The sequence below is a fragment of the Harpia harpyja genome, chromosome 7 (assembly GCF_026419915.1).
Source record: "Harpia harpyja isolate bHarHar1 chromosome 7, bHarHar1 primary haplotype, whole genome shotgun sequence".
NCBI lineage: Eukaryota > Metazoa > Chordata > Aves > Accipitriformes > Accipitridae > Harpia > Harpia harpyja.
The window spans coordinates 45,522,795-45,546,323 of record NC_068946.1 but is presented as its reverse complement, the minus strand read 5'-3'; the positions used below and the strand labels follow the sequence as shown (position 1 = coordinate 45,546,323).

Below are 23,529 nucleotides of genomic sequence, written 5' to 3'. Positions count from 1 at the left end.
CCGGGGCTCCCCCCAGCCCCGCGGCCGCTGCCTAATAAGGCTCCGAGGCGGCCGCCAGCCCGCGCTGGCGGAGCAGGGAAGGAGTTAAAGGGAGCCGCGCCGACCGCAGTGAGTATCGCTGCCGGGCACCGCTTCCCCCCGCGGGCTCCGCGCTTCCCCCGCTCCCCGAGTGCGCGGGGCAGGCGGCTGCGAGGCGAGCGGCAGGTGGGCTGGGGCTGGGGCCGGGGCCGGAGGCGCCGGCGTGGGGCTGGGCTGGCGGAGCTCGGCGGCGGGGCGGCTCCGGCAGCGCTCCCCGGAGCCGTGGGGCTCTCCATGCCGGCTGCGCTCCGGGTCGCGGAGGGAAGCCCGGGAGCGGGCACGGGTAGGGGGGTTACCGGGGCATCCTCCGGAGGGGGAGGTGGAGTAGGCGGAGGAGGAGGAGGGAAACCTGCCTCTGCGGAGGGACGAGGTAGCCGCGCTGCAGTGGGGCAGCCCAGCGGTGCGGGCTGCGGGCACATGCCGGGCTGGGAGCACCGGAGCCGCGGGTTTCCAGGGGGTGTCTCGACCCAGCTCCCATCCCTGCCCCTGCAAGAGCGTCGGCTGGGCTCCTGCAGGGAGAGGTGCTCACCGACGGCTCCCCTCCCAGGGTGCGTTAATCCGAGAGCAGGCAAACCTGGTAGTAAGTACTTGTCATCTTTTATGTGTGATTTGTTGTAGTTTTATTGTTCTCTGTTGGCAGGTAGCAAAGGATTGCTAAGAACAAGCATTTATAGGCTAGGCTGTAATGATCATCTCTTTGGCTCTCCCTTGGACTTCTGAGCCTTTCAAATGTAAGGGTGCATGTGTGAAGGCACATGCAGAAATGTTTCTTCACTGCACATCTACATCTTTCATGTTTCAGACAAATGTATGTGGGTTTTTTTCTTTTCTTTTCTTTTCTTTTTTTAACTTCTGCTGTTCTCAGAGTAATTTGTACCATGTTGCACAACACACTTGGGGTCTCAGAGAAGGATAAATCCTGGTGACACCATTTAAACGTACTGCATAAGGATGGGGGAAGATGAATACTTAAAATCATTAACAGGGGTGGGGGAAGGAGGAGGTGAAATCACTTTTCTGCATGCTGCCTTCACGCTATAGAGCAATATGCTTTTTGGGATTCTTTGCCATTTAATCCTCTTTCCTGTATGTGCACATCTGGACTCTGGCCTGGCACTGCTCCCTGCACTCAGACTGGAAGGGAGTGGCATGGCAGACTAGCAGGGGCTGGAGACCAGGGATGAAAAGACAGAATCCTTTCCTTCTCCTACAGCTTAAAAATACTTTTCAGCTCCAGCCTTGTCTTCTGCAGAGTAAATCCATAGGGATACTTCACCCAGAGCCAGGAAGTAGAATCAAAAGTGTTTTGAAGCCTAGATTATGCTCTCTACAAAGGGAACGGCTGAGAGGATGAGTGCAAATACCTGGTTCCACATACCCTACTTCTGAGGGTTTCCAAGCATTGAACCCTGTGGAGGGTGAGCATGGAGTTACATGACATGCGGAAGGTGTGTTCCCCACTGAGACCCTCCAAAATTATGGCACCTCTTAGTGGAGTGCTGGAAGTACCATTTCTGTCAGTGAAGCTGTAAGGGAAGGAGCAATTCCTCTCACATTTTCAATCCCAAACAGAATGACTATCTCCCTCCCCGTACTTCCTGCACACGTCTGTATTTTTTTTCCTAATGACTTGCATTATTATTTGCCAAATATGGTATGTGTCTTCCTGTGCGACTTTATATTTGCTGAAATGTTCCTGGAACTAGGCTCTAAGAGTGCATTTTAGGAGCCTTCTGTTTTTAAACCAGAATTATATTTACTAATAACTGTCAAATGGCATGAATAGTTAATTTTCATCTGGCATGTATCCACAGCATTTTGTTTCCTCAGATGATACTATCCTTCTGCAGCTAGTCCCTTCGTGCACTGTAGTTTGTAACGTAGTGCTCAATGTAACACATTTTCATAATATACCTATGTGATGCTTGTCCTTAGCATTTTGCATTCTAACCCTACAGGACAAGTGTTTTAACTCCAGCAGTATCTGGAGTGACTTTGTTGGTCATAGTAGGAGAATGTTTCTCACGAGGGGACCAGCCACTAGAAGGACAGGCAACATGTCCTGTGCTAGTAATGGTATTTAACCTTTTAAGAGAGACATGAGCAGAAAGAAAATGCCTGGTTTAATACACATCACAGCTAGGATTTTATATAAATGTGGGAGGCTTACACTAGTTAATATCACTGACCCAGTTTTTATTGGTCTTGTAGGGAAATCTTAAAAAGTCTGCTGCAAAGGAAGTTAGAAATCTGATACTTTGCTGTTGCAAGCATCTCTCCATAGCTTCAGTTGCCTTGCTACATGGTGCAAAGGAGGATGAAGGAAATAAAGTGAAGTTCTGTTAGTTTGCCTGTATAATGTTGAAAGGGAATTTATAAAGTCTGAAATAAGCAGTGATTACGTATTGTCATTGGCTTAAGTTAAATGTAAGAGGCGCATGATTTTTCACCAGTTTTTGGTCTGTTTTGTGTTCTCCCTGACTCCTCCTTTAAGATCATTAGGACTTCCTCTGGGCGATGATCCTATTTTTACAGTCAATCAAAATCCATACCAATATCCTTATGCAGGCCAAATACGCTGTATTAGAAAGACTATAAACCAACAGCTACAAATTACTTTCAGAGCCCTCCTAAAACAAAATGCAGATCTAAATAGAGTTCAGAACTGCTCCAAATGCTGTGCATTAAAGTTGTGGATGTCTAAATCGGGAAAGTGTGCTCAGAAGCTCTGAGAGCCATGTAGGGAGATGGCTGACATTTCTGGTTAGACTCTGGAGAACTGGGAGCCACAGTCTGTGGTTGTTGGACTCTTTTAGGTAGTTTGGGTTCAGGCCTGAGCATGGGCTGGAAGGGATCCTGGACTGTTTCATCCTTTTTTTTGCGGAAAGACTCATCTCCTCTCCTTCATAAGCTTGTCAAGTTCATACTAAAACATGCTGCAGTTGTTTGCTTTTGCTATGTTTAGAGCTGTACTCAATAGTCTTTCCAAACTTTATTCCACAGGTATGAGTTAGGAGGTAACAAAGGTAAATTTTTTTTTTTTTTTTTTCCCCTTGGCTGGTTAATACCCTCTTCTCTCTTTGATGCTAAATTATTCACTTTTAACCTCCCATTGGAAAGTGGGATGTCCTTTCTCTCATTGCTCTAGAAACATGTTGCTACACCTGTTGCAATAGACTTCTTAACTTTTTCTGAGCCTGAATGACAACAGTGGCATCCACTGTTCCAGACAGGATCTTAGCAAGCCTTGTACAGCTGCCTTCATCCACTTCACTGATGGAAATGCTTCCATGGTGTACATTAGGATTACATATGCTGCTTGGATTTCAGCACTGCATGCAGAGAAGAGATGATTAATCTATAGTGCTGAAAAGGATTCACTAGTGAAGCCAGATGATCCAGGTAGGATGGACTCTGGAGGGGTGGGGGGTGTGTGTGTTGTGTGTTTGGTTTTTTTAATTTATCACAGCTTTAAATGTTATCTATGTTGTCTGTGATTACAGTGTGGGTTTTGCTAAAATCTAGGTCTTTCCTGAGCAACTGTAAAGGGTCTGTTGAATGTGCTACAACAAGGTCTGTCTCTAATGATGTCTTCATTAAGCCTCTCTACAAACAGATGAGTATACTAATTGCCAGAGTAACATCATTTGGCTCTGTGAACAAGCTACTGAAGGTTAACTTATGAATGGAAACTTCAAAGGATCATTTGCAACCTGCTACATGAAAGAAATACCAAAATGAAATGAAAATACATTTGTACCTCTGTTGTTGTTGCTGTTGCTATTAAAGCCGATATAGAATTCCAGTTTAATTTTCCTGGGAATCTTGACTAATTTCATAAACTTTTTTTTTGCCTCTGAAGTTTCAGCAGCTGCTCCCTATATAAAAGCTAGAAATAACTGGTTCTCCTTCAGTAGGAATGAAAGAAGAATTGAGCTCTATAGAAATGAGGAGATTAGAGCTCCATGAGGCATATACCCATTTAATGCTGCTGGAAACCAAACCCGCTCGAATAATCTTAACTCTCACTTCTGGTGAGCAGAAATTCTAGGGGGGAAAAAAAAAAAAATTCCCTTAGTGACTTATTAACAAAGGCTTTTCAGGTTTACTGGGATTTATCATGTGAGCCTAATCTACCTTTTGTTCATCCAGTTGGCAGGCTTTAAGATTTAAAGGGGTCTGCAGAAACTCCTCCCCCAAACTCCTTATTTAATTAAAGAGGCTTGGTGCATTATTTACCTTTGAGTCTTCCATTTATGTGGGAACAATGAGTTGGGGTTAACATATTGTAAAATATTTGTGAATGCTGCATTATAAGCAGAGACAGGGGAAAGAAACAGGAACTCTGCCTATACCTTCAAATTTACACTGACCTATGTGGGTTCACTCAGAATGTCTGGAAGTGAGGCCACTCCTACATAAATACTGAAGTATAAATACAGGTGTGTAACTCTACAACAAATTTCTTTGCCTCTGTAGGTGATTAAAGAGCCTGGATGTGAGTCAGTCTTCACTTGCTTCTATGAGAGCTCTCCAGTCATCAGATGTGCAGATCAGGCCTTGCACGTACCAGTATTTCATATATTTTGCTTTGGTAGTTCAGCAAACACAGACTGGTAGCTGTAGCTCTCTTGCTGATTCCCCCAGTTTCTTCTCCTCCCCCACTCCATTCATTGCTGTAGCTGTGAGCATCAAGTTGCAGATAAAATGACTTCTGAGAGAGCAATGGGATGCAGCTCTTGCCAAAGGCAATTAAGTGCTTAGGATTACAGTGTGCTTTACAAAGTGTGTTCTTGCTGAATCCCTTTCCTCTTCTGCTTGCTGGCACAAAGCAGTTTCTTGGCACTTACCTTTGTTATAACAAGTCTGAGCATTGCTAAACTTCACTACAGTATGTCAGCTCTCTAAATAAGTCTAGCAAGCTGCAGTGTCTTATGTTTTGAGGACAGTCTTGCTGGTGATTCTTCAGTAAGAGTCAGCTTGACCTCATCACCCCTGCTGTAATTGGATTAAATTCACTCACTTGCTAAAATCATGGCCAGCTGATGGTATATTAATTATTCAGACTGAAGTGTTGTTTTGTATGCACAGGATTCTTGGTGCCAAAGGCATTTTTAGGGCTTGTCATGCAGCTGATGTGCCATAGGATACAGAATTGTCACTGAGGGACGTTTTCAGTTCTTTTCTTCATCAAGAAAGGATTAAAACAGACCATACATTCTGTTTGAAAGTAGGAGATATAACCTGTGGGAGATGTAAAAGATGCCTTAGTTGCCAGTCATGGGCATCACGTGCTGTTTCTTCTTGTGAAATATGATAAATTGCCAAGAGTCCACAGGTAGTCTGAAGCTGCAAACCTCCTGGCTGAGGAAAGTGATGGCATGTGCTGTTTTACACACACACTGCAGGTTTTTTTCTAATTGTTGCACAGCAGGTTAAGACCATTGCTCTGAGTTGTCTTTTTACTGCTGCTTCTGTTATTCTTCAGCTGTCTTGTAATCTGGGGTATTTGCGGAGTGATGGGATGATACCTGAACAGAAAGATGTGCCCAAAACGATACCAGAACTGTGTAGTGAAGGATAAACTGACTGCCAAGCCTGTAGTTTCATCCCAAACCCTTTTATATCCTGTCTAAACGAGTGTAATCAGCTTTCAGTGAGAAATGCTGCTAAGTAGCAAAAATCACTATCCTGATTGTTAACATCAGCAAAATATTAAAGGATGAGTGGGTAATGGGGAGACCAAGGACTGAGTTGCAAATACTCTTACAAAGAGGATCAGGATTTGGGTGGCTGGAGAGAGACACAGTGGTAGTTGGTCTGGCATAGAGACTCTGAGATGTTCCAAATAATGAGAGGATCCCTGTTTTGTGAGTTAGCTGTTCTTATCTGCCTGGAAATATTGCAGGTTTCCTGTTTGCTTCTAAGGCCTGTAAGAGTTGTGTTTTGCAGGCAGCATGACTCAAAGGACCTACAGCTACCAGCTCTTAGTTCTGATCCGGACATTGTTGCATTTGATTTCAAGGTGATGTTGTTTTCTTAAGTGCTATAAACTGATTAATACTCATGGTGCAAAACAATAGATAAACAAGGTGAGACATGGATGTGAGATTTTCTGTATCTACTAAGTAATAGTCACAATTTCATTTACTGTGTAAACATGCAGTGCAAATAATAAGGATACCTGCTTTAGTACCCCATTACAAAATGTACGTAGTTGTATAATCATACTTTCTGCAGTGTTAACTCTTATGAATTTACTTGTCTCTTAACAGAACAAATATATCATTCCATTAATTCCTTATAATGATGCAAGCAGTTTTTTAAATACTGAAGTAAAGGCTTTTATCATTCACATCTTTTATTTTATGTCAAGTATTTGGAATGAGTGTAATTTTAAAAAAATAAAAAGAAATCGCTGACCATCTCTCCTGAACAAGGAAGTATTAACAGTCTGACTGGGTAAAGAAAAAGTGTGAGGGCATGTTCTGTAAGAAGCACTCACAAAGTCTAGGTCAGGGAACCACTGTCTGTATGGTCTTACACTGTTGATTATATCAAAAGGAAAGTTGCAAAACGGAAGCAATAAGCAGGCTGTGTTTAAAATACACAGGAAAGAGAAATTTGTCAAAAATGGCCTGCTTTACTCAGGTTATTTACCTTAGATCTTTTATGATCATAAGCTTTCCTTTCCTTTGGTGGAAGAAGGGGAAGGTATTAAGTCAATGCTTCATGTCTGAAAGAGTTACTAGCTCTCCACATCACTAGTTCAAGTCTAGCCTAGTTTTGGAGGCGAGAAACCTTTTCTGTTTTGTGCAGCGTAAGTTTACTCCAGTGCTGTTGCGGGTTAGATCGGTGGGATCTGCCTGTATGCATGCTGCCGCTGTTTGAATGCTGACATTCTGGCTGTGGTGGCCTCGGGGGTTGTATCTCAGGCAGAGCCTGTGAGACCATCACAGAGGGAGCCCTGGCTTTGAAATGTAACAGCTGGTGTATGGGTGTCTCACCCCCAACATCAGACCAGTGCAATTCCTCTGACCTCAACAGAGTTGCAGCATTCATGGTTTTCAGTAATGTGGGAGCAAAACTGGGCCTATATTCTTTTAACTGGTCTATTTAGCAGCTCTTTTCCATATGCAGTCTCCATGCCAGTGATGGGAGCTTCCTGGAACTGACAGGAGACACAAAAGACCCTCTTCTCTAAATCACTGGACCTTAAGAATATTGAAAGGATGTTACAACAAGCCTCATAATACACCATTGTCAGGCTCTCTCTGAAGATGCCTGCAGTGGTATCATACCTCTAAGCTTTCCAGAGGGGGTGTGGTGACCCCACATGGAAGAAAATAGAAGAGTAATGGTTTGGGTGGCTGTGAGGAATTCTATGGTACTACTTCCCCTGGCTGTAATTTGAAACCAGCTGATGGTATTTAGTGCTGACTGAACTCCTATCAGTAAGAGGCAAGCAAATATCTGAGCATGTATCATGCAGATTTTTTTTAAGAAGAAGTCCTGGCTTGTGTGTCTGCATGGCTGGGTGCATCTTTCTCACGGACAGGGGAGTGGTGAAAGAAGGTTTGTTTCATTTTCTTCTTCATTTCCCTTTCTTCTTCCTCTTATTTTCCTGTCGCTCCACAGTACAGCGGTTTTTCATATTGCTGTGAAAATGTCCGTGCCTGTGAGTGAAGTGAACACATTTGAATGGAAGAGGCTGCTGGTTTTTGAAGTCTGAACTTCAGCATTCCCAGGGGAGTGACAGAGTTTGCATTCTGCACTTCCTTCAGCCCCGCTCAGGGATGTGCCTTAACGGTGCGTAGTACTCTTGCAGGAGAGGTTGTGGCAAGCTACCTCTGTGGTGTTGGTGAAACAGGCTTGAGTCAAAGAATTCATTTTTTTTTTATTATTATTTTCTTGGCAGTCAATACAAAATTCTGATCACTGATTCAGATACTGAGGAACAAGACCACCACAAACAATTATGAAGTTGCTTACATAAATATTTGTTCAGCCCTTTCCCTCGAGTCCCTGCTTGCTGCACGCTCGCTGCAGGTTACAGAACTGCAGCAGCACTGAGGCAGGCTGTCCCTCGGGGGTGTCCCTGCCCCCTTTGCCATGGATGACCCCACAGAGTGTCTCCAGCCCTCCGCGGCCGCCATTTTATTTCCCTAACCCCTTGTATCCAGGCGCTTCTCTGGCTGACGGAGGTTTTGGCGTGATGGTCAGGCTCTGGCCTGTGGTGGTTTTCCCCACTGGGGCCCCCTCAGTGCCAGAGCTGGCGGGAACCGGCTGGGACTGGCTCGGGGCGGCTCACGGCCTCCTCACAGGCTGCCCCACTGTCCAACCTGTCACTCACACCAGTTACAATCTCGTTATGTGAGAGATGTGAATAAAGGCGTGGCGGTGGGATGGCGGTGAGTATCCATAAGGGAATCCCCTCACACTGAGGGGCAGGTGAGGAGGCAGGAGCTGTGCTGTGTCCTGCAGACATGGCTGGCCTGAATGCCTACCAGGCAGGCTCGAAAGCACTTGCTCCATTTTGCCTCAGCCCTGACCTGTGGGACCAAAGCTTTATTGGAATTGACGGGGAATTTTGTTCAAGTTACCTGCTTAAGTCAGCCTGAACATAGATAGGTACTGGGCTACTTACTGATCAATTAAGCACATCTCATGCAGAGTAAATGTCAGTGTGGCTGTTTTATACCGGTCTTCTTCAAATGCTTCTAAACTTAGTCAGCAGAAGTATTGCTCCTTCATTTTATGTGAAATTGTGCCATTATCTAGTTCATCTCAGATGACTAATAAAGTATTTAGTTCTCATTCAATCTATTTAGCTCATATCTGATATGAAACTTGAAGTTATATTCCTTCTCCAAGGTATTTCCAAGCTATGGCTGTGGTTGTTGATGTATGGAGACCAAATTGGTAGTCCTGGTTAGCTTGAACAGAAGTGGGGGCTCAGTTCCTGATAGGACCACAGTGATATCCAGAAAATGAGGTTGCAAAAGTTAATGACTTGCATAGCATCTCAACAGCAAGGACAGAAAGTCAGAGGTGTTCAAATTGTTTTCCAGGAAAAATGGTGTGGACCTTACTCCTTTTTCCACATGCGTGATCTTGACCTTAGACTTTATGTAGTATGCTCTAACTGCAAACTCTTTACTACTTTATCCTTTTTGCTTTTTCTGAGATGGTAAAAGTAAACATGAATGTGTAAATACGTTTTAGTACTTGATGTTATATTTGGGGGGGATATTGTACTTTGCTTGACAGCTAAGGTAACTTGCTTTGAACTTGCTGTAATTGTTCATCAGTGCATGAGCACTGTGCAGGATTCTGTACGTGACAGGTACCCATATATTACATTAGCAATGTATCATTATTGATATTGGTGTAGGGAACTGTAGTAACATAGCCTACTTCTCACCAAATTAAGGAGGAGAAAAACGCATGGTGTTTCATGTCTGTTCATGCCTGTTATGTATTCTGTGGTGAATGGAATTCACTATATATAGCTTTCCAGTACTAGTTCCTTTCTAGCTGGTTTTATTACAAGCATAAGGTTTTGAGACAGACTGTGTCAAGAGCAGGCGTCAGAGTTAACTTTGTCAAACCTTGTTAATTTTTGATCTGTGTAGCATAGAATTTTTCTCCCCAAGAACCAAACAAAAATATTTTCTTTTAAAAGTGTGACAGCTACAAGATAATGAACTAAATTGAACCTCAAACCAAAGATTTTATTGTCTTGAAGACACACTTGCTGTAATTGCACTTCTTGTGAGGTATTTTTTTTTCTTCTGTCCAAGCTTATATTTTACTTCCAAGACAGGAAATACAGCTTTGCTGATTACATTTTTTTTGAGATATAAATAAATTACTGTCTTCAAAGCTGGTGTTCATTTAAAAAATGCTTCTGAAATGAAACTTTGTGATGAATTAAAAATTAAATTAAAATGTTGGTTTACCTGGGTTGGTAAAATAATTACTTATGGATTTCTGTACTGTGTGTACAGATGTAAAAGGTGCTTTCAGGGTGAAGGGTGTTAAAAGAAAAGCTCTGGCACCTGTAACTCATCTAATTTGTTTTATTTCCTATTCCTTGCTGTTCATATCTGTCCCTGTCCCACTCCCACAACTGCCATGATAGGTAATGAATATGTTTGCTTTCTATCAGCTTGCTCCTCTGCTGGGGTTAGAGTACAGATAAAAATAACAAAATTAATCCAGAAGCTGCACAGGAGGAAGAATACTAGCCATGTGTATATTTTATTTTATTGCATTGCTTATGGATGATTGTCATTAGATACTAAGAGACAGTGTTCAATATGTTGGCAGAAAGCAGATTTCTAAAATAATATTCCTGTATTAAACCATGTGATGAATTCTAGTCTGGTTGTCACAGTGGCAGGAGGTACTTTTCTAAACTGATGAATCTTGGTCATTGCTTATCCTCAGGGAGTGGTGTGATATGTGGGGATGCTGAGTCTACTTAAAAAATGAATAATATTAAAACTGCCTCAGCGTTCCAGTTATCCCAGCATTGTGTCTGACAAGCTGATAGAAGATTCTTCAACAACCATTTTTTGAGACCCACTTCTCTCCCTACCTCTCCAGTTTTCACAGGTCTTGTGTTAAGAATATTAGAGGATATGTACCCATTTATGGACCTGTTGTCCAGGAGTTTGTTTAATCCCTTTTTGAACCCATGGACATCCTTTGCCTTCATAGCCTCATGTGACAGCACGTTCCAGAAGCTTGTAATGTGCTGGGTAAACAGGTATTTTCTATTTAAATGGGTTTATTGCTAGTTTCAGCGAGTACCGTCTTGTTCTAGTGTTGTAGGATTTGGCAAATAACAGTTCTGCATTCAGCAGCTCATGTTTGGTTTTTTTGGTTTTTTTTTTTTTTTTTGTTATACCTGGTCATATCCACCCTCAGCTGCCTTCTTTCCAAACTGAATAGTCCCAGCCTTTTTAGTCTCTCCATGTAAAGTATCTGCTCCATTTCCATTTGGTTGCCCTTTTCTGCACCCCTCTAATGTTACCATGTCCTTCTTGGTGTGTGGAGAGCAGATCACCATACTCAAGTTGTGGGAGCACTCAGGCTGTGTGAAGTGGCAGAAATGCCCTGTCTTGCTCTCTTTCTGATGATGCCCTGTACTTTGCTGGCTTTTTTGACTGCTGCTGAACACTGAGCCAATGACTTTAGAGAACTATCAAGGATGTCTCCAGCTTCTGGGTAGGAATGGTTAGAGCTGGTATTGCCTTGACAAATTACTTGAAATTTATCTACACTAAAGCCTACTTGCCAACTTTTTTCCCAATCAGATAGTTTTGTCATTGATGAACATGCTGAGTAACACCAGTCCCAACACCGATCCCAGGGATTGCACTGCTATTTCCTCTCCACCTTAAAAAGTGTCTGTTAAGCTCTATCCTTTGCTTTCTTATTCTTTCTAATGTGGTCACCCTTACTGTGAATGAAGTTGGACTTGCCAGAGTGTGGTTCCCAGACTCTCCTACACAGCCCTTCCTGTAGCTGGGAGTTACACAGGCAGTATCTGCAAGTCCTCCGGTACAGAGGCTCTCTGTAAGGCTGGCTTACACACCTTGGTTAGTGGTTCTTCAAATTCATATTTGAGTTTCTTCAGAACTTGTGTGAACATTATTCTGTCCTGGTGACTTATTAACATCTAACTTCCTTGTTTGGTCTAGTATTTCCTGAATTTACTTCAGATCAATCTGGCTCCTCTGCCAGGTTCGCAACAAGGAGTGCAATGGGTGTGGAAATCTCCCCAAAGATTTCATCAGTCAAGACTGATGTAAAGAATTCACTGAGCTTCTCTGCTACAGCTTTATCATCCTCATCTGCCCCTTTTACACCTTTGTCATCTAGCAGTTTGACCCCTTTCCTAGCTGGCTTCCTGTTGCATTTAAAGAGCTGTTTACTAGCACCATGATCTTTGTTTGCAGGCACTTCGTGGATTGCCTTTTAGCCCTCTTAATTTCCTACTTACATTTGACTTGCCATGTTTTACAGGCTTCCCTGTCTTTACTTAAGCAATCTATTTTCTAAGAGCTGGCCTATGTCCTGCAATACTCGCCTAACTCTCCCTGAGGCTTCTTGCTTTTTGAACTGCTTTTTAGTGTCCTCTTTCTTACTTGCCACATCCTTATATAGTTCCCTTCTTAAAATTGAATGTCTGTACACTGGGTTTGTTTGGTGACCCTTAATGTCAGTGCCATTCTTTGTGTTACCCAACAGGTAGCCTTTATAGCTTTCTCTGTTTTGGGTTGTACCCTATACTTAGAAGTCTGTTTTCCACTGGAGAACTGTATATGGATCTAGAATAACGACCGATACTATATTGTCCCTTTCTTTTCCTTTTGGGCAAATACTGAGTGTTTCTGAATGGCCTTATATGTTGTTGATATATGGCAGCTGTTAGTATTGCAATGCCCTGTGGTAGTCATCTATTAAAATTGAGAGGCGTAAGCTGGGCATGAAGCTGTTCTGGGTACTAATGAAGCTACATATATTACCTTTTGCATACACATAGTATATGCAGTGATGATCAAAACTTTGCAATTTTCCAGTTTTGCAGACATGGAAAAAACATGGAGAATACTCTGTGGTTATATGAGAGGTCTCTGTGGACATGTTTACAAGAGCTGAAGTATGTTTATATTCATTTTTTGTGCAGTTACTGGAAGATTGTTCTTCTTCCATAAAGCATGTGCATGCATTTGAAAGAGCAGTACGGAAGTTTATTCTCTACAGATGCACTTCGAAGGGCTGCTTTTACAGATGCAATCCTGCATTGAAACAAGATATGCAAGCAAGTTATTGTTGATTAATATTGCTTAACTAGTCAAAGCCAATACTGACAAATAACATCTAGGTGGCTGAATAAACCTAGCACTGTGTTATCTTTGGACCGTATCAGTGAAGTCACATATATTCTTTTTACTAGGAGCACACAACTGGAGTGTTTGGTTTGTTGTTTTTTTTTGGTTTTTTTTTTTTTCTGGGCCATATCCAGTCCTCTGCTACAGCAGTCACCTTGCATTCTGTAAATAGAAACAGCTAAATTTGCAGAGCTTGTCTGTTTGAGCCTTTACTTAACCTGCAAGTGCTGGACTAATCTTGCTTCAAATGTAGCTATGTGTCTGTGCTTTGCTGTTGAAGGTCTTGGATACAAGCCTACTACATGCCTGCCTGGACCAGAAAGCTGTTGGAAATGTACATGCCGTTTCTGTGTGGTGACTTTGCCGATGAGTTGCAGGAGTTCCCCATCATATGAGAAGCTAAATAATGAAGTAGAGTTGTATACTTTAAAAGTTACTGCAAAAAAATGAAAGTGAAATTTTCCAGAGCAATTTCTTCACCAAAGCTGACTGGAGTCACATCTGTGGTGAAAACCTGTACCTCATCACTTCATCGTAATATGTGCAGGTGAAATGATGTTAAGTGAAGGAGTTGCCTGTCATAAAGAGGAACTGGACTTCACAATACAGAAGACTTTTTACAGTCCTGTATCTGACTAATCCATTCTCTTGAGTGATATCCTATCAAATGAAACTTCAGTGGCTGTCAGGATCTTTTGTGATCATTGGCTTCTATGGAGGTATTTTGCTGTGGAATTGTTCTCAGTGCCAGGCTTCAGAAGGATTTTGCTTGTTATCTAGATATCATTTTCTACTTTACAGTTAGACTGGTAGGTTTATGTAGCTACTTCAGCCAGACTTCACTTGTCTGATACTTCGGTATTGATAATTTCAACAGCGTATTAATTTACATTTTTCTAACGTAAAATCCATTCATTAATGTGAATTATTTGCAGGATTTCTACTAGAATGTTTTTCAAATGTGTCATGGTTTAATCCCAGCCAGCAATTAAGCACCACACAGCCGCTTGCTCAGTCCCCCCAATTTGAATGGTGGAGAGAATCAGAAGGGTAAAAGAGAGAACTTGTGGGCTGAGATAAAGACAGTTTAACAGGTGAAGCAAAAGCCATGCATGCAAGCAAAGCAAAACAAGGAAGTCATTCACCACTTCCCATTGGCAGGCAGGTGTTCAGCCATCTCCAGGAAAGCAGGGCTCCATCATGCCTAATGGTTACTCAGGAAGACAATCACCATCACTCCGAATGTCCCCCCCTTCCTCCTTCTTTCCCCAGCTTTATATGCTGAGCATGACGTCATATGGTCTGGAATATCCCTTGGGTCATTTGGGGTCAGCTGTCCCAGCTGTGTCCCCTCCCAGCTTCTTGTGCACCCCCAGCCTACTTGCTGGTGGGGTGGGATGAGAAGCAGAAAAGGTTTTGACTCTGTAAACACTGCTCAGCAGTAACAAAAGCATCTCTATTATCAAAACTGCTCTCAGCACAAATCCAAACCATAGTCCCATACCACCTACTATGAAGAAAATTAACTCTACCCCAGCCAAAGCCAGCACAAAATGGTATGGTCAAATATATAGTTCTTACTACTTTCATCACCAGGTTTCAAAACACTTTACAAAGAAGTATCAGAGGGAAAGGAGTTTGAAAGGACTTCTTTAAGGCCTGAAAAAAGGTAAGCAAGGTGAATCTTCTGATGCTATGTCTGAATGCAAAGTTTTCTTATTCTAACTAAAATCAGTTTAGGAATTCACTGAATAAAACTTGTGAGTGAATATACTTGCGTTACCTATAATGTAGGCTTAATCTAGATTTAGCTTAATGTACTGGAAAAAAAAAATGCAAACAGAAAAGTGACTTATAAATGCAAGTGTACCCATGAGAATGTTTAGGTATTATCAAGTATTTAAGTTCGTACTTTTAAACTGCGTGCTTCATATAGAATTTCTAGAGCTCATCGGACAATTATTTTTGGGTGAATTTTTTATCCCAATTCTCTGTGAGACTCTAATGTAAGATTTTGCCCTGTACTTGCATTAACATTAGTTCTCTTAGTTCAACTGGATTAATTAGCTCAAAATTATGTAATTAATTTAGTGGCAAGCCGAAATATTAATTTCTTCCACAATGAGAGACTCAATGTAAAAACAGTTTGCAGAGGTTAACTCCGACTTATTATCCACAGCTATTCCACCCCATCTGCAGACCAAGAAGATTTTTAGATGCTTATGAACTGCAAATGAAGCTATTACTAGCTACCTTTGGAAGTTTGTAACCTGAAAAATAAACGAGATTAAAAATCACCCTTTAAACTTATTACATACACTCCCTGTACCTTGCCCCTTCCAGATGACAAAGTTATTCACTCTTTTCCATCTTCAAATGAGAGAATGTGAACATGCTTTGTAAGAGAATTGCTCTGCAAAGTTTCCAGGCTTACAGGAGACAGACTTCTGGAAATTAAAAAATGAACTTACTAGAAAAATAAAAACTTTGAATTGTGTGACAAATACTGAATCTCAGCTTGTGAATACAAAAGCTGAGCTTAGGTTCAGTGTCAGGACTTGATGCTGTTATGTTGAAGACTTCTGGTTAACTTAAATTCAGAACAAGGGTTGACTGTTCCCTTTTGTATTACAGAGTTACATAGTACAACAATTAACTTTGAGTTGTGTTATGCCAGCTGCTGTGTAAACACTGAGGAAGACCTTGTCACTGCCCCCAAAGAGTTTTGTCCAAGATAATGAACAGCTGCTTACTTTGAGTGCAGTGATTTTTTTTTTTAATGGAGAGCTGTACTGAGCTGATAAAACTGAATAGTTGTGATTTGTTTCTTTAATCAAGGGAGATTTGCTGTGCTTCTGCTTTTATTCCCTGTTTTTCAGAAGTAGATGTCTTTTCATTGGTCTTATAACATAGTAATTTGTGTTGTTAAAACATATCTCCTAGAAAACCACCTGTTTTTTCATTTGAGAGAGAGAGAAGACCAAAATTGCATACAACACTTTTTTCATTTTTCTGATTTGTTACCTTTTCTTATGCTTTAGAAAAAAGGAACTTAAATTTAGATTTCTGCAGCTTCAGTTTCCAGCCCCTGGGTTTTGGTATGTCTTTCTCTGAGATAACTTTAGCATCTAGTACTGCTAGTCCCCCTATGAAAGTACTTCTGCCCTGTGTGATAAGAAACCTTGTAACCATCTTAAACTGAACTTTGTACGTTTTTTGGCTACAATAAACATATATGTATATATTTATATTTTTAACTATATTTTTCCCAATCTCCAAATCATTGTCATGCCCCATTTAATTCTCTCCAGACTTTTTCAATGCCCTTTTAAGGGTTTATATGATAACTCTACCGTCAAGGCAGAAGTCTGTGACTTTTCCTGGCTCATGTGTGAGAGGACTTGCATTTGCTTCAGTGAGGCAGTAGACATTTTCCATTATGTGTGTGTGCGTCAAACTGAGAGGCCTTGCTTGCAATTCGAAGTTCTCTGAAATGGTAAATTTAAACCCAAACACTGGGGGGAAAAATGCTAATGCTGTATGTTTTTTAAAGAAAAAAGAAAAAAAAAAAGGAGAGGAAGAACTAACTATGCCCTGGGGACTGTCCTTGACTGTGCCTTATTACCACAGCTTTATCCTTTCCAGTTCTTAAAGATGCTGTCAGTTATTGAACTCTGATGACCTGATTAATGCATTGGAGGGATGCCTATAGATTGTGGTATTGATATTGTTTCCAGATGTTTTCCTGGCAGGCAGATTGGCAACAAGATGTTGTCTTTGTGGTGATGAGGGGGAAATAGTGTGGACTTTTCTGTCTTTTTTTTTTTTTTTTTTTAATGGAGCTTGTCTCAGCAAATAAATACCAGTCATTGGGTCAGTCGCTCTGAAAAACAGTAGCCTTGTGGTAAGCTGAATTCTGTAGATTTATTGGAGTCTATAGAGTAATACACTAAACGGATATGATATCTATATTGCTTGCAGAGACTTAAAAGCCCTATAATACCTGCTCCTCCTTTAGTCAGCAGGGAGCTGTCTTTTGAAGCTGCACGTATCCTGTGCATGTGGAATCTATGGGATAATCCCAGACATGTTTCTTGGGGCAAATACTGGATTTCACAGGACTTAATTCAGAGACTTGAGTTCAGTCAATGCAGGAGGCAGCAGCTGTTAGAAACTCTTGAGACACCAGTGTTTAGGAATTGTCTTCCTGTATTTTGTGCTTCAGCCAGGCAGCACTGATCGATCTCTATATAGGTGTGAAAGGGTTAAACTGAATTGCTGACAGTATCCAGTGGGTCAGAATAAATGACTGAACTGTCCCTTTGTGACAACATTGTAGTGTCCTATCAACTTTTCTGTGCCGCCAAGAAATAGCTTCTTTTTAGTAACACACTGTTTTGTTTGCACAATGGCCACACGTACAGCTGGTTCAATTTAACCCATGAGACTGAAATGGTTTGTGAAGTGGCTTCTCATTTTTATTGTTAAAGCAGAGATTAAACTCTAATCTCCTTTTCCTTACAAGGGGATTTCTTCCATATATCAGTATATAAAGTGAAGACTTGTTGGGCAGAAGAATCAGCTGGGAGACAGGAGTGTCACAATGCAGTTCTTCCTTTGGATCTGAGTTCTTTCACCCCTAGAAAAATGTTTCATTTTTCTGAAGGGGAGGGAGCAGGACTCAGTGGGAAGTCCATATCCTAATAAACTGAAAATTAGCTTACTTTCTTGGTGGAATTTGCAAGCTGTGCTGTTTCACCATCACTAACTCATTTTAAAACTGGTTCAACTGTGTCTAGATGAGCTGTTCTCTGTGCAAACAGTAGTGTACATACATTTTGTGCATCATAACTTACAAGGAATGAGATGGAAGATTCCCGGAATTTTTTTCTTTCACCTTCATTGCATTACTGTTTCATACAACATCCACATAAATGCATGATTCTACCTATGGACATGCTAGGGCACAATTCTCTTCCTTTCGTATCTGTTCTCCCTTAATGTCAGAAGAGCTAGAGATGGAACGAGACGATGTGTTTTGCTGACCTCAGGACCCCACATGCCCCCAGTGGCTTGCAGAAAGTGCTTTATTGGAAGGTGGATGCTGTAGCTCTGAACACTTATTGCACATGTTTTAACATATAACCTAGGGAGACCATTGTACTGTTGCACTTTTAGCACTAGAAGAGAGGGAGATAATAAACTGCTGTAGGAGTAAAAGCCTTGGCCAGAGTTTCAAACTTTAATAACAGTTTTTGTTGTGAGGAAGCTCTGAAATTGCAGTGGTTCTGAGCCAGGCCATGCTATAAATTTGAGATGTTAGAGACAACTTGTTAGTAATGTTCTCTGAGATTTCTTACAGAAAATGTGGTTCTTATTGCAATATGCCTCCTCATTCCAAGAGGACTGGCAGCTGGTTCTACTACTGCTTGTGCCAACAAGGCTGTAACTCTGTTTTTCTCTTAATCATCAAATTAATTTTCTTCTAGACCATGAAATAGAGGCTTCCATTTAGACTCAAGTTTAACGGTGGGTTTAAACTTGCTGCAGCCTCTAGGTTGGTAGTGTGCAGTGTAGTAGGGAAAGGCTCATGGTTTTGGCAAAGCTCCACTTATTTACTTCACTTAAATTCAGTTTGTGACCTGTCCTTCATCAGCTTCACCACTGAGTCCTACCTGCTTCTGTCTACAGCCAGGCCAGTAAAAATGCCATAGGAATTTGAAATGATGCATACAAGACACAACAGGAGAAAGCAAGCTCCTTCTGCCATAGTTCTAAACCAACTAAATCCCTAATACATGATTTGTCTTTTGTATATCTGGCCAAATGTTCCCATGCAGTAATTAATGGCAACTGTCTGGTGAGCAATCTCTAGTGGAAGGATCACTAAAGCTTTCTGTGAGACAGCTTTCGAGGAAAACCAGTGTTCCAAATTCATTTCACCACTTCGGTTGTCTTCTGAGGACCCACAGCAGCCTGAAGAATACAGAAGCAACCAAAGTCTTACTCTAGTTTGGATTACAAAATCTAATTAACATGGAGAGAAAATACATATCAATGTTATTGGCTAGTGTTTTCCATAGGAGAAGAAAGTACTCCAAAATGGGTTCATTGCTATAGATGTTTGAGAAGGGCAGGGAGCGTCTTGGCTTAGTCTGCCTAAACTCAGGAAATCTGAAATAGAGATTTATGTTCCCAGCTTAATTCTTAAAGTTGTGGGCAGGGAGGCAGAAAGGGAAGTGTATTCAGTGGTATGAGGCTAAAGGCAAATTGCCCAGATCTGCCCTCAGAAATGTAAGCACAACTTTCAGTAATTTCAGAGGGAACTGCATGAGATGATGAAAATGTAATGTGGTACACAGAAGTATCCAACTCCAGTACTGTCCTTGCAGGGGATGAGACCCAATGGTCCACGGGGGCCTCTCTAGCCTTCTTTACAGTAGCTGTGCCATACAGTGTCTTTCATACTCTGATCTTCAAGTGGAATTAGGCTTCTTTCTTTAGTTAGCGGGAAGCTGCTCCTCTGCCATATTGGAACCATTCTTCTGATTTCTAACCTAAATCTATTCACTGTTCATTTTGCACCCATGATTATGTCTCTGGTTATCCCAACCCCTTGTTACTCAGAATTGTTTTATTTAAGTATTTTTCTGTTAGATTTTGTTTGTTTGATATCTGTTAACACTATGCTATCAAGAGTGGGGCTAAAACCCAGCAGAGGGATGTTTAGAGTGAGAAACAAAATGAACCAGTAAGGTATGTACATATGGAAGTTAACTCAATTAGGTTGCAGAACTGCAGCTTTGGGTGTAAAACTGTTCCCCTTGAAAGGCACAGCTGACCTCTTGCTGTGCTCCTTTGCCATCTGTGCAAGAGAAGGTTGGAGGCACTGCTGGCCTTATGCACAGGGTCCCCGGAAATGCCCTGATCTTACCCAGTGAAAGGTGAGCTGTGGCAAGAAATTAAACTAGCATGGCACTTCCTAGTTTCTCATTTTATATTCCAGCTTTTAAGTCCCTGAAAATCAGCAGTGTGTTTAGTCTTTCAATGGCAAGAGATGATGATGCAGAATAGTAGCTGCCAGAGATGACTTATGAGAATGATTAGTTTGAGAACGTGAGGGGTAACACAAAGTAACATTTTATTTTGTGCCAAGTCTAGTAGTTCCTAAAAATAAATAAATAAAAGATTAAAAAAATTCCTGTTAGTGCACTAGTGATGAAGCTGGAATGTGTATTATTTGGTCTCTACCTTTTTTGCTTTGTGTAGGTAGCATTTTTCAGAAGTATCTATGTTCTGTTGAACATCAGTGAAATTTAGCATAAAGTATCTGAGGAACTCTCTGAAAAATGTGTTCTCCATGAACTACGTTGGTTTTGTCATGCATTTCTCATGACTCTCCAGGGAGGCAATGCTGCATTTGGAAGCAGGGAGCTTACCTGCTTTGCTATGGTTCTCCTGAGCATGGACTGAAATAGAACAGCAAGTTCCTGATCTGTGTGGAAACAGGAAACAAGGCTGCTGTTTCATGGTTAGATGCATGGAAAAAATGTGAATTTGATTACCTTTTTGGATTGAAGGACTTGAACATGTAAGGCTTTTTTGGGTATGCAGGTCCTCTCCTTGGCCGTATCTCAAACTTGTTCCTCAGTAAACCAAAACAAGCTATGCAAGTATCAGGGAAAATATCACTCTAAATCCATTACTATGATGTGTCATGTTTTACACCCCACAAAAGCTGTTAGGTGGTATATTATGATAAGAGTAAAGAAAATATAAATTTGCAGTAGCAACAACATGAAAGAAACTGGTTTGCTATGAGGTTCCTAAGAGTCCTTCTTTCCATTTGAAATACTAACTGAACTCCAGTGAGTATTGCTTGTGAACTGTGCTGTTCCTGCCTCCATCAGACAGCTTGCTTAATGAAAGCATAGAAATAATGCAGCTAAATATATAAAAGGGGAATGTTTGAGTTGTATGCTTTCTTCCAGTTTCACCTTTTCTTAAAACATCAACATACATACAGTTGCCTTGTCCCAGTGGAAGTCATAAGGAGGTTTTCATTAGTTCTTCATTGTGAAACTTATTTGGATAGTTAATTGCAATTGCCTTTGTACTTATACCGGTCTACCTTGGGACCTCTGACAGCCACAGCATGTCTTAGGCTACTGTGTTGCCATATCTTCTGCTTCCTCAGCCAACCCAGAATATCAAAGGTAGGAAGCAAATAAAATAATTTTGTTTTATGACTCCCATTCTCCTCTTCACAAAACTCTCATGCAAACTGATAAGACTCCACCTCCCCCCACACTGGAAAGTACCAGAAACTTCCCTTAAAGATGTCTCTTGTAGCCTTGCTTTAAATTACAGTTATGGGCAGTATTAGAAAAACTCAAAGGTTAAATAATGTTTGGCTCATATCTACTTAGGTGGAGAATTATAGTATGCATTTTACTTACTACTGCAGAGGCTATAGTACTTGCTTAGTTTGCAAGAGCACTGCCATGGCTCTTGCCTGTGCACCAGATTTGGATGCAGTGAGGGCAAACCCAGATTTGCCCTCTTTCATTTGTATAAAGTAACCTTGAAGCTTCCCAGCTCCCCTCCTGTTCTCTGTTCCCCCAAAGTATTCTAATATTTGGAATTTGTAAACACAGGATTTGGGATTCCATATGCATCTGGAACTGATAAACTGTTGGTATTACAGAGATGTAACCCTTTATACCTCTAACCTAGGAATTCTCTAGAGAGAACTTACAGGCACATCTGATGTAGATGCCGGCAGATTCCTAGCAGCTAAAACCAAAATGAAAAAGTTGCTGTTGAATGAGTGGAATTTTCATTGAAAACTTGGGGGGGGGGAGAATAAAAACTATAGAATCTGTTTGGCAATAAATACAGCCATAATATTTCTGGGCTAGGAACTGAAGAGATGTGAGTCAAACAAAATTTGTCAGATGGCATTAGTGGGGGAGAGAACCATTTGGAAGAGACAGGGCAGTGAAGGAAAAAAAAACCCAAAACAAAACACTGCCCGCCCCCGCCGCCCCCCCCCCCCCCCCCCCCGAAAACCTCACCCCTAACAGAATCTTGGATTAGTTGAGGTTCAGTGAATTGCTTTGTTGAAAACACAAGAAAAGAATTTAAATGGAGAAGGCCTGATAAGGTGCAGGGCATCACAGATCTGTTTCCATAGTGACATTGTTCAAACAGAGGCTTAAAGGAACATGAATACTATTGCAGCTGAACTCTATAGTATGAAGATACCAATCTTCCAATGAGGATACTGGCTGTTGGTTGTTTGATGTTTTTCCCTATTAGTTGGATTTGGGAAAAAGGTGGTGAGGGGAAAACAAGGGCTTAGACAAATAATTGGCTTGACAGACTGCTGCTTCCTTCCAGTGCCTGCTTTCTGCATTTTACATGTCCTCTCCACTCGTTTTTACTTCGACTTTTGTAATTGTTAAAAACTGCGTTCAAGTGGTTTTAGAAAAAGAAATAGACACCCCCACCCTCTACTCGCCTATACTGAAGCAAACACAACTTTATACCAATGTGGGATTCAAATATGCATGTTCCTTCATGTCTGTGTTTATTTTCCTTTGATAAAAAGGTGCAACTGAACCATTTACTTAAAAGTGAGTTCAGTGTGAGTGTAGCACAGTACACTTAGTATTTCATGTTGCCCACTGCCCTAATCATCCTATATCCATTGGGAAATTCACCAAGTATCACCTTCTTTTCATAACTGATGTTTTTCCCTTTGAAAAGCAGGGTTAAGCTCTGGTTAGAAAAAAAGCTGTTTCATGTTACAAATATTGTGGTGTTGGAGTTCTTCCTTCCATTTTTCTTCTCAAAACTGCCATTCTGCAGATTTTTCTTAGCTAAGTGTACTCTGAAAATAAGCACAAACCCCTTAAGTTATAGCTGTATAGAACATATTTTAAGATTAAAAGCGTACCAGTCACGTCTGTCTAAATTCTGATACATTAAAAAAAAAAAACAACCAAAACCAAAAAACTTTACTTAAATAAAACTGCAGCAGTCCTTGGACTTGAACTTTTTAGTACAGGTTGAATAAGCAACCTAATAAGAAGAGAAATTTATGTAGAAAGAAGTTAGAAAACCTCTTTGTGCTTCTTTAGCAGCTTGGCTTCAGTGCATAGAAGACTGGGGCAGTATGGAAATGCTGATTTTTATGAGAATGGCCAGGTTTAGACAACTCTCACTCAGACATGAGCAGCTTCATATTTTGGACGGATCAGCTGGTGTTTATCATTACCATGACTGTTCTTCTCCAAGTGTTTGAGACCATATGGAGTCATTGGAGTTGCACCCAATCTGGATCTGATCATTAGCCTGTTTTCATCTATGAACACAAGTAGTTTGAATTGGAAACATGTACTCATTGAATCCATTGACCTTTAGAGTTAAGGAGAATTACCTAGGGAAGAGTTTTGGCTTCAGTGAGGTAAATGGATTAATTTTTTTCCCCAAATTGATTACTTGGCCCCAAATTTTACCTTTAAAGTAATTTGAATGCATA

General features: G+C 41.2%; 1 protein-coding gene across 5 annotated transcripts in view; it reads left to right on the top strand.

The window, feature by feature from the left end:
- The window catches only part of MYLK (myosin light chain kinase), a 224,632-nt gene continuing 201,103 nt past the window's right edge, over positions 1–23,529 (top strand). For 3 of the 5 annotated variants that reach the window (XM_052792704.1, XM_052792705.1, XM_052792703.1), the window contains exon 1: positions 406–658. In XM_052792704.1, the coding sequence (XP_052648664.1) occupies positions 496–658 (163 nt within the window). In that variant the 5' untranslated portion in view covers positions 406–495. Of the gene's footprint in view, positions 109–405; positions 659–23,529 lie in introns of those variants that run through there. The other 2 variants (XM_052792708.1, XM_052792706.1) reach the window with 2 other exon arrangements.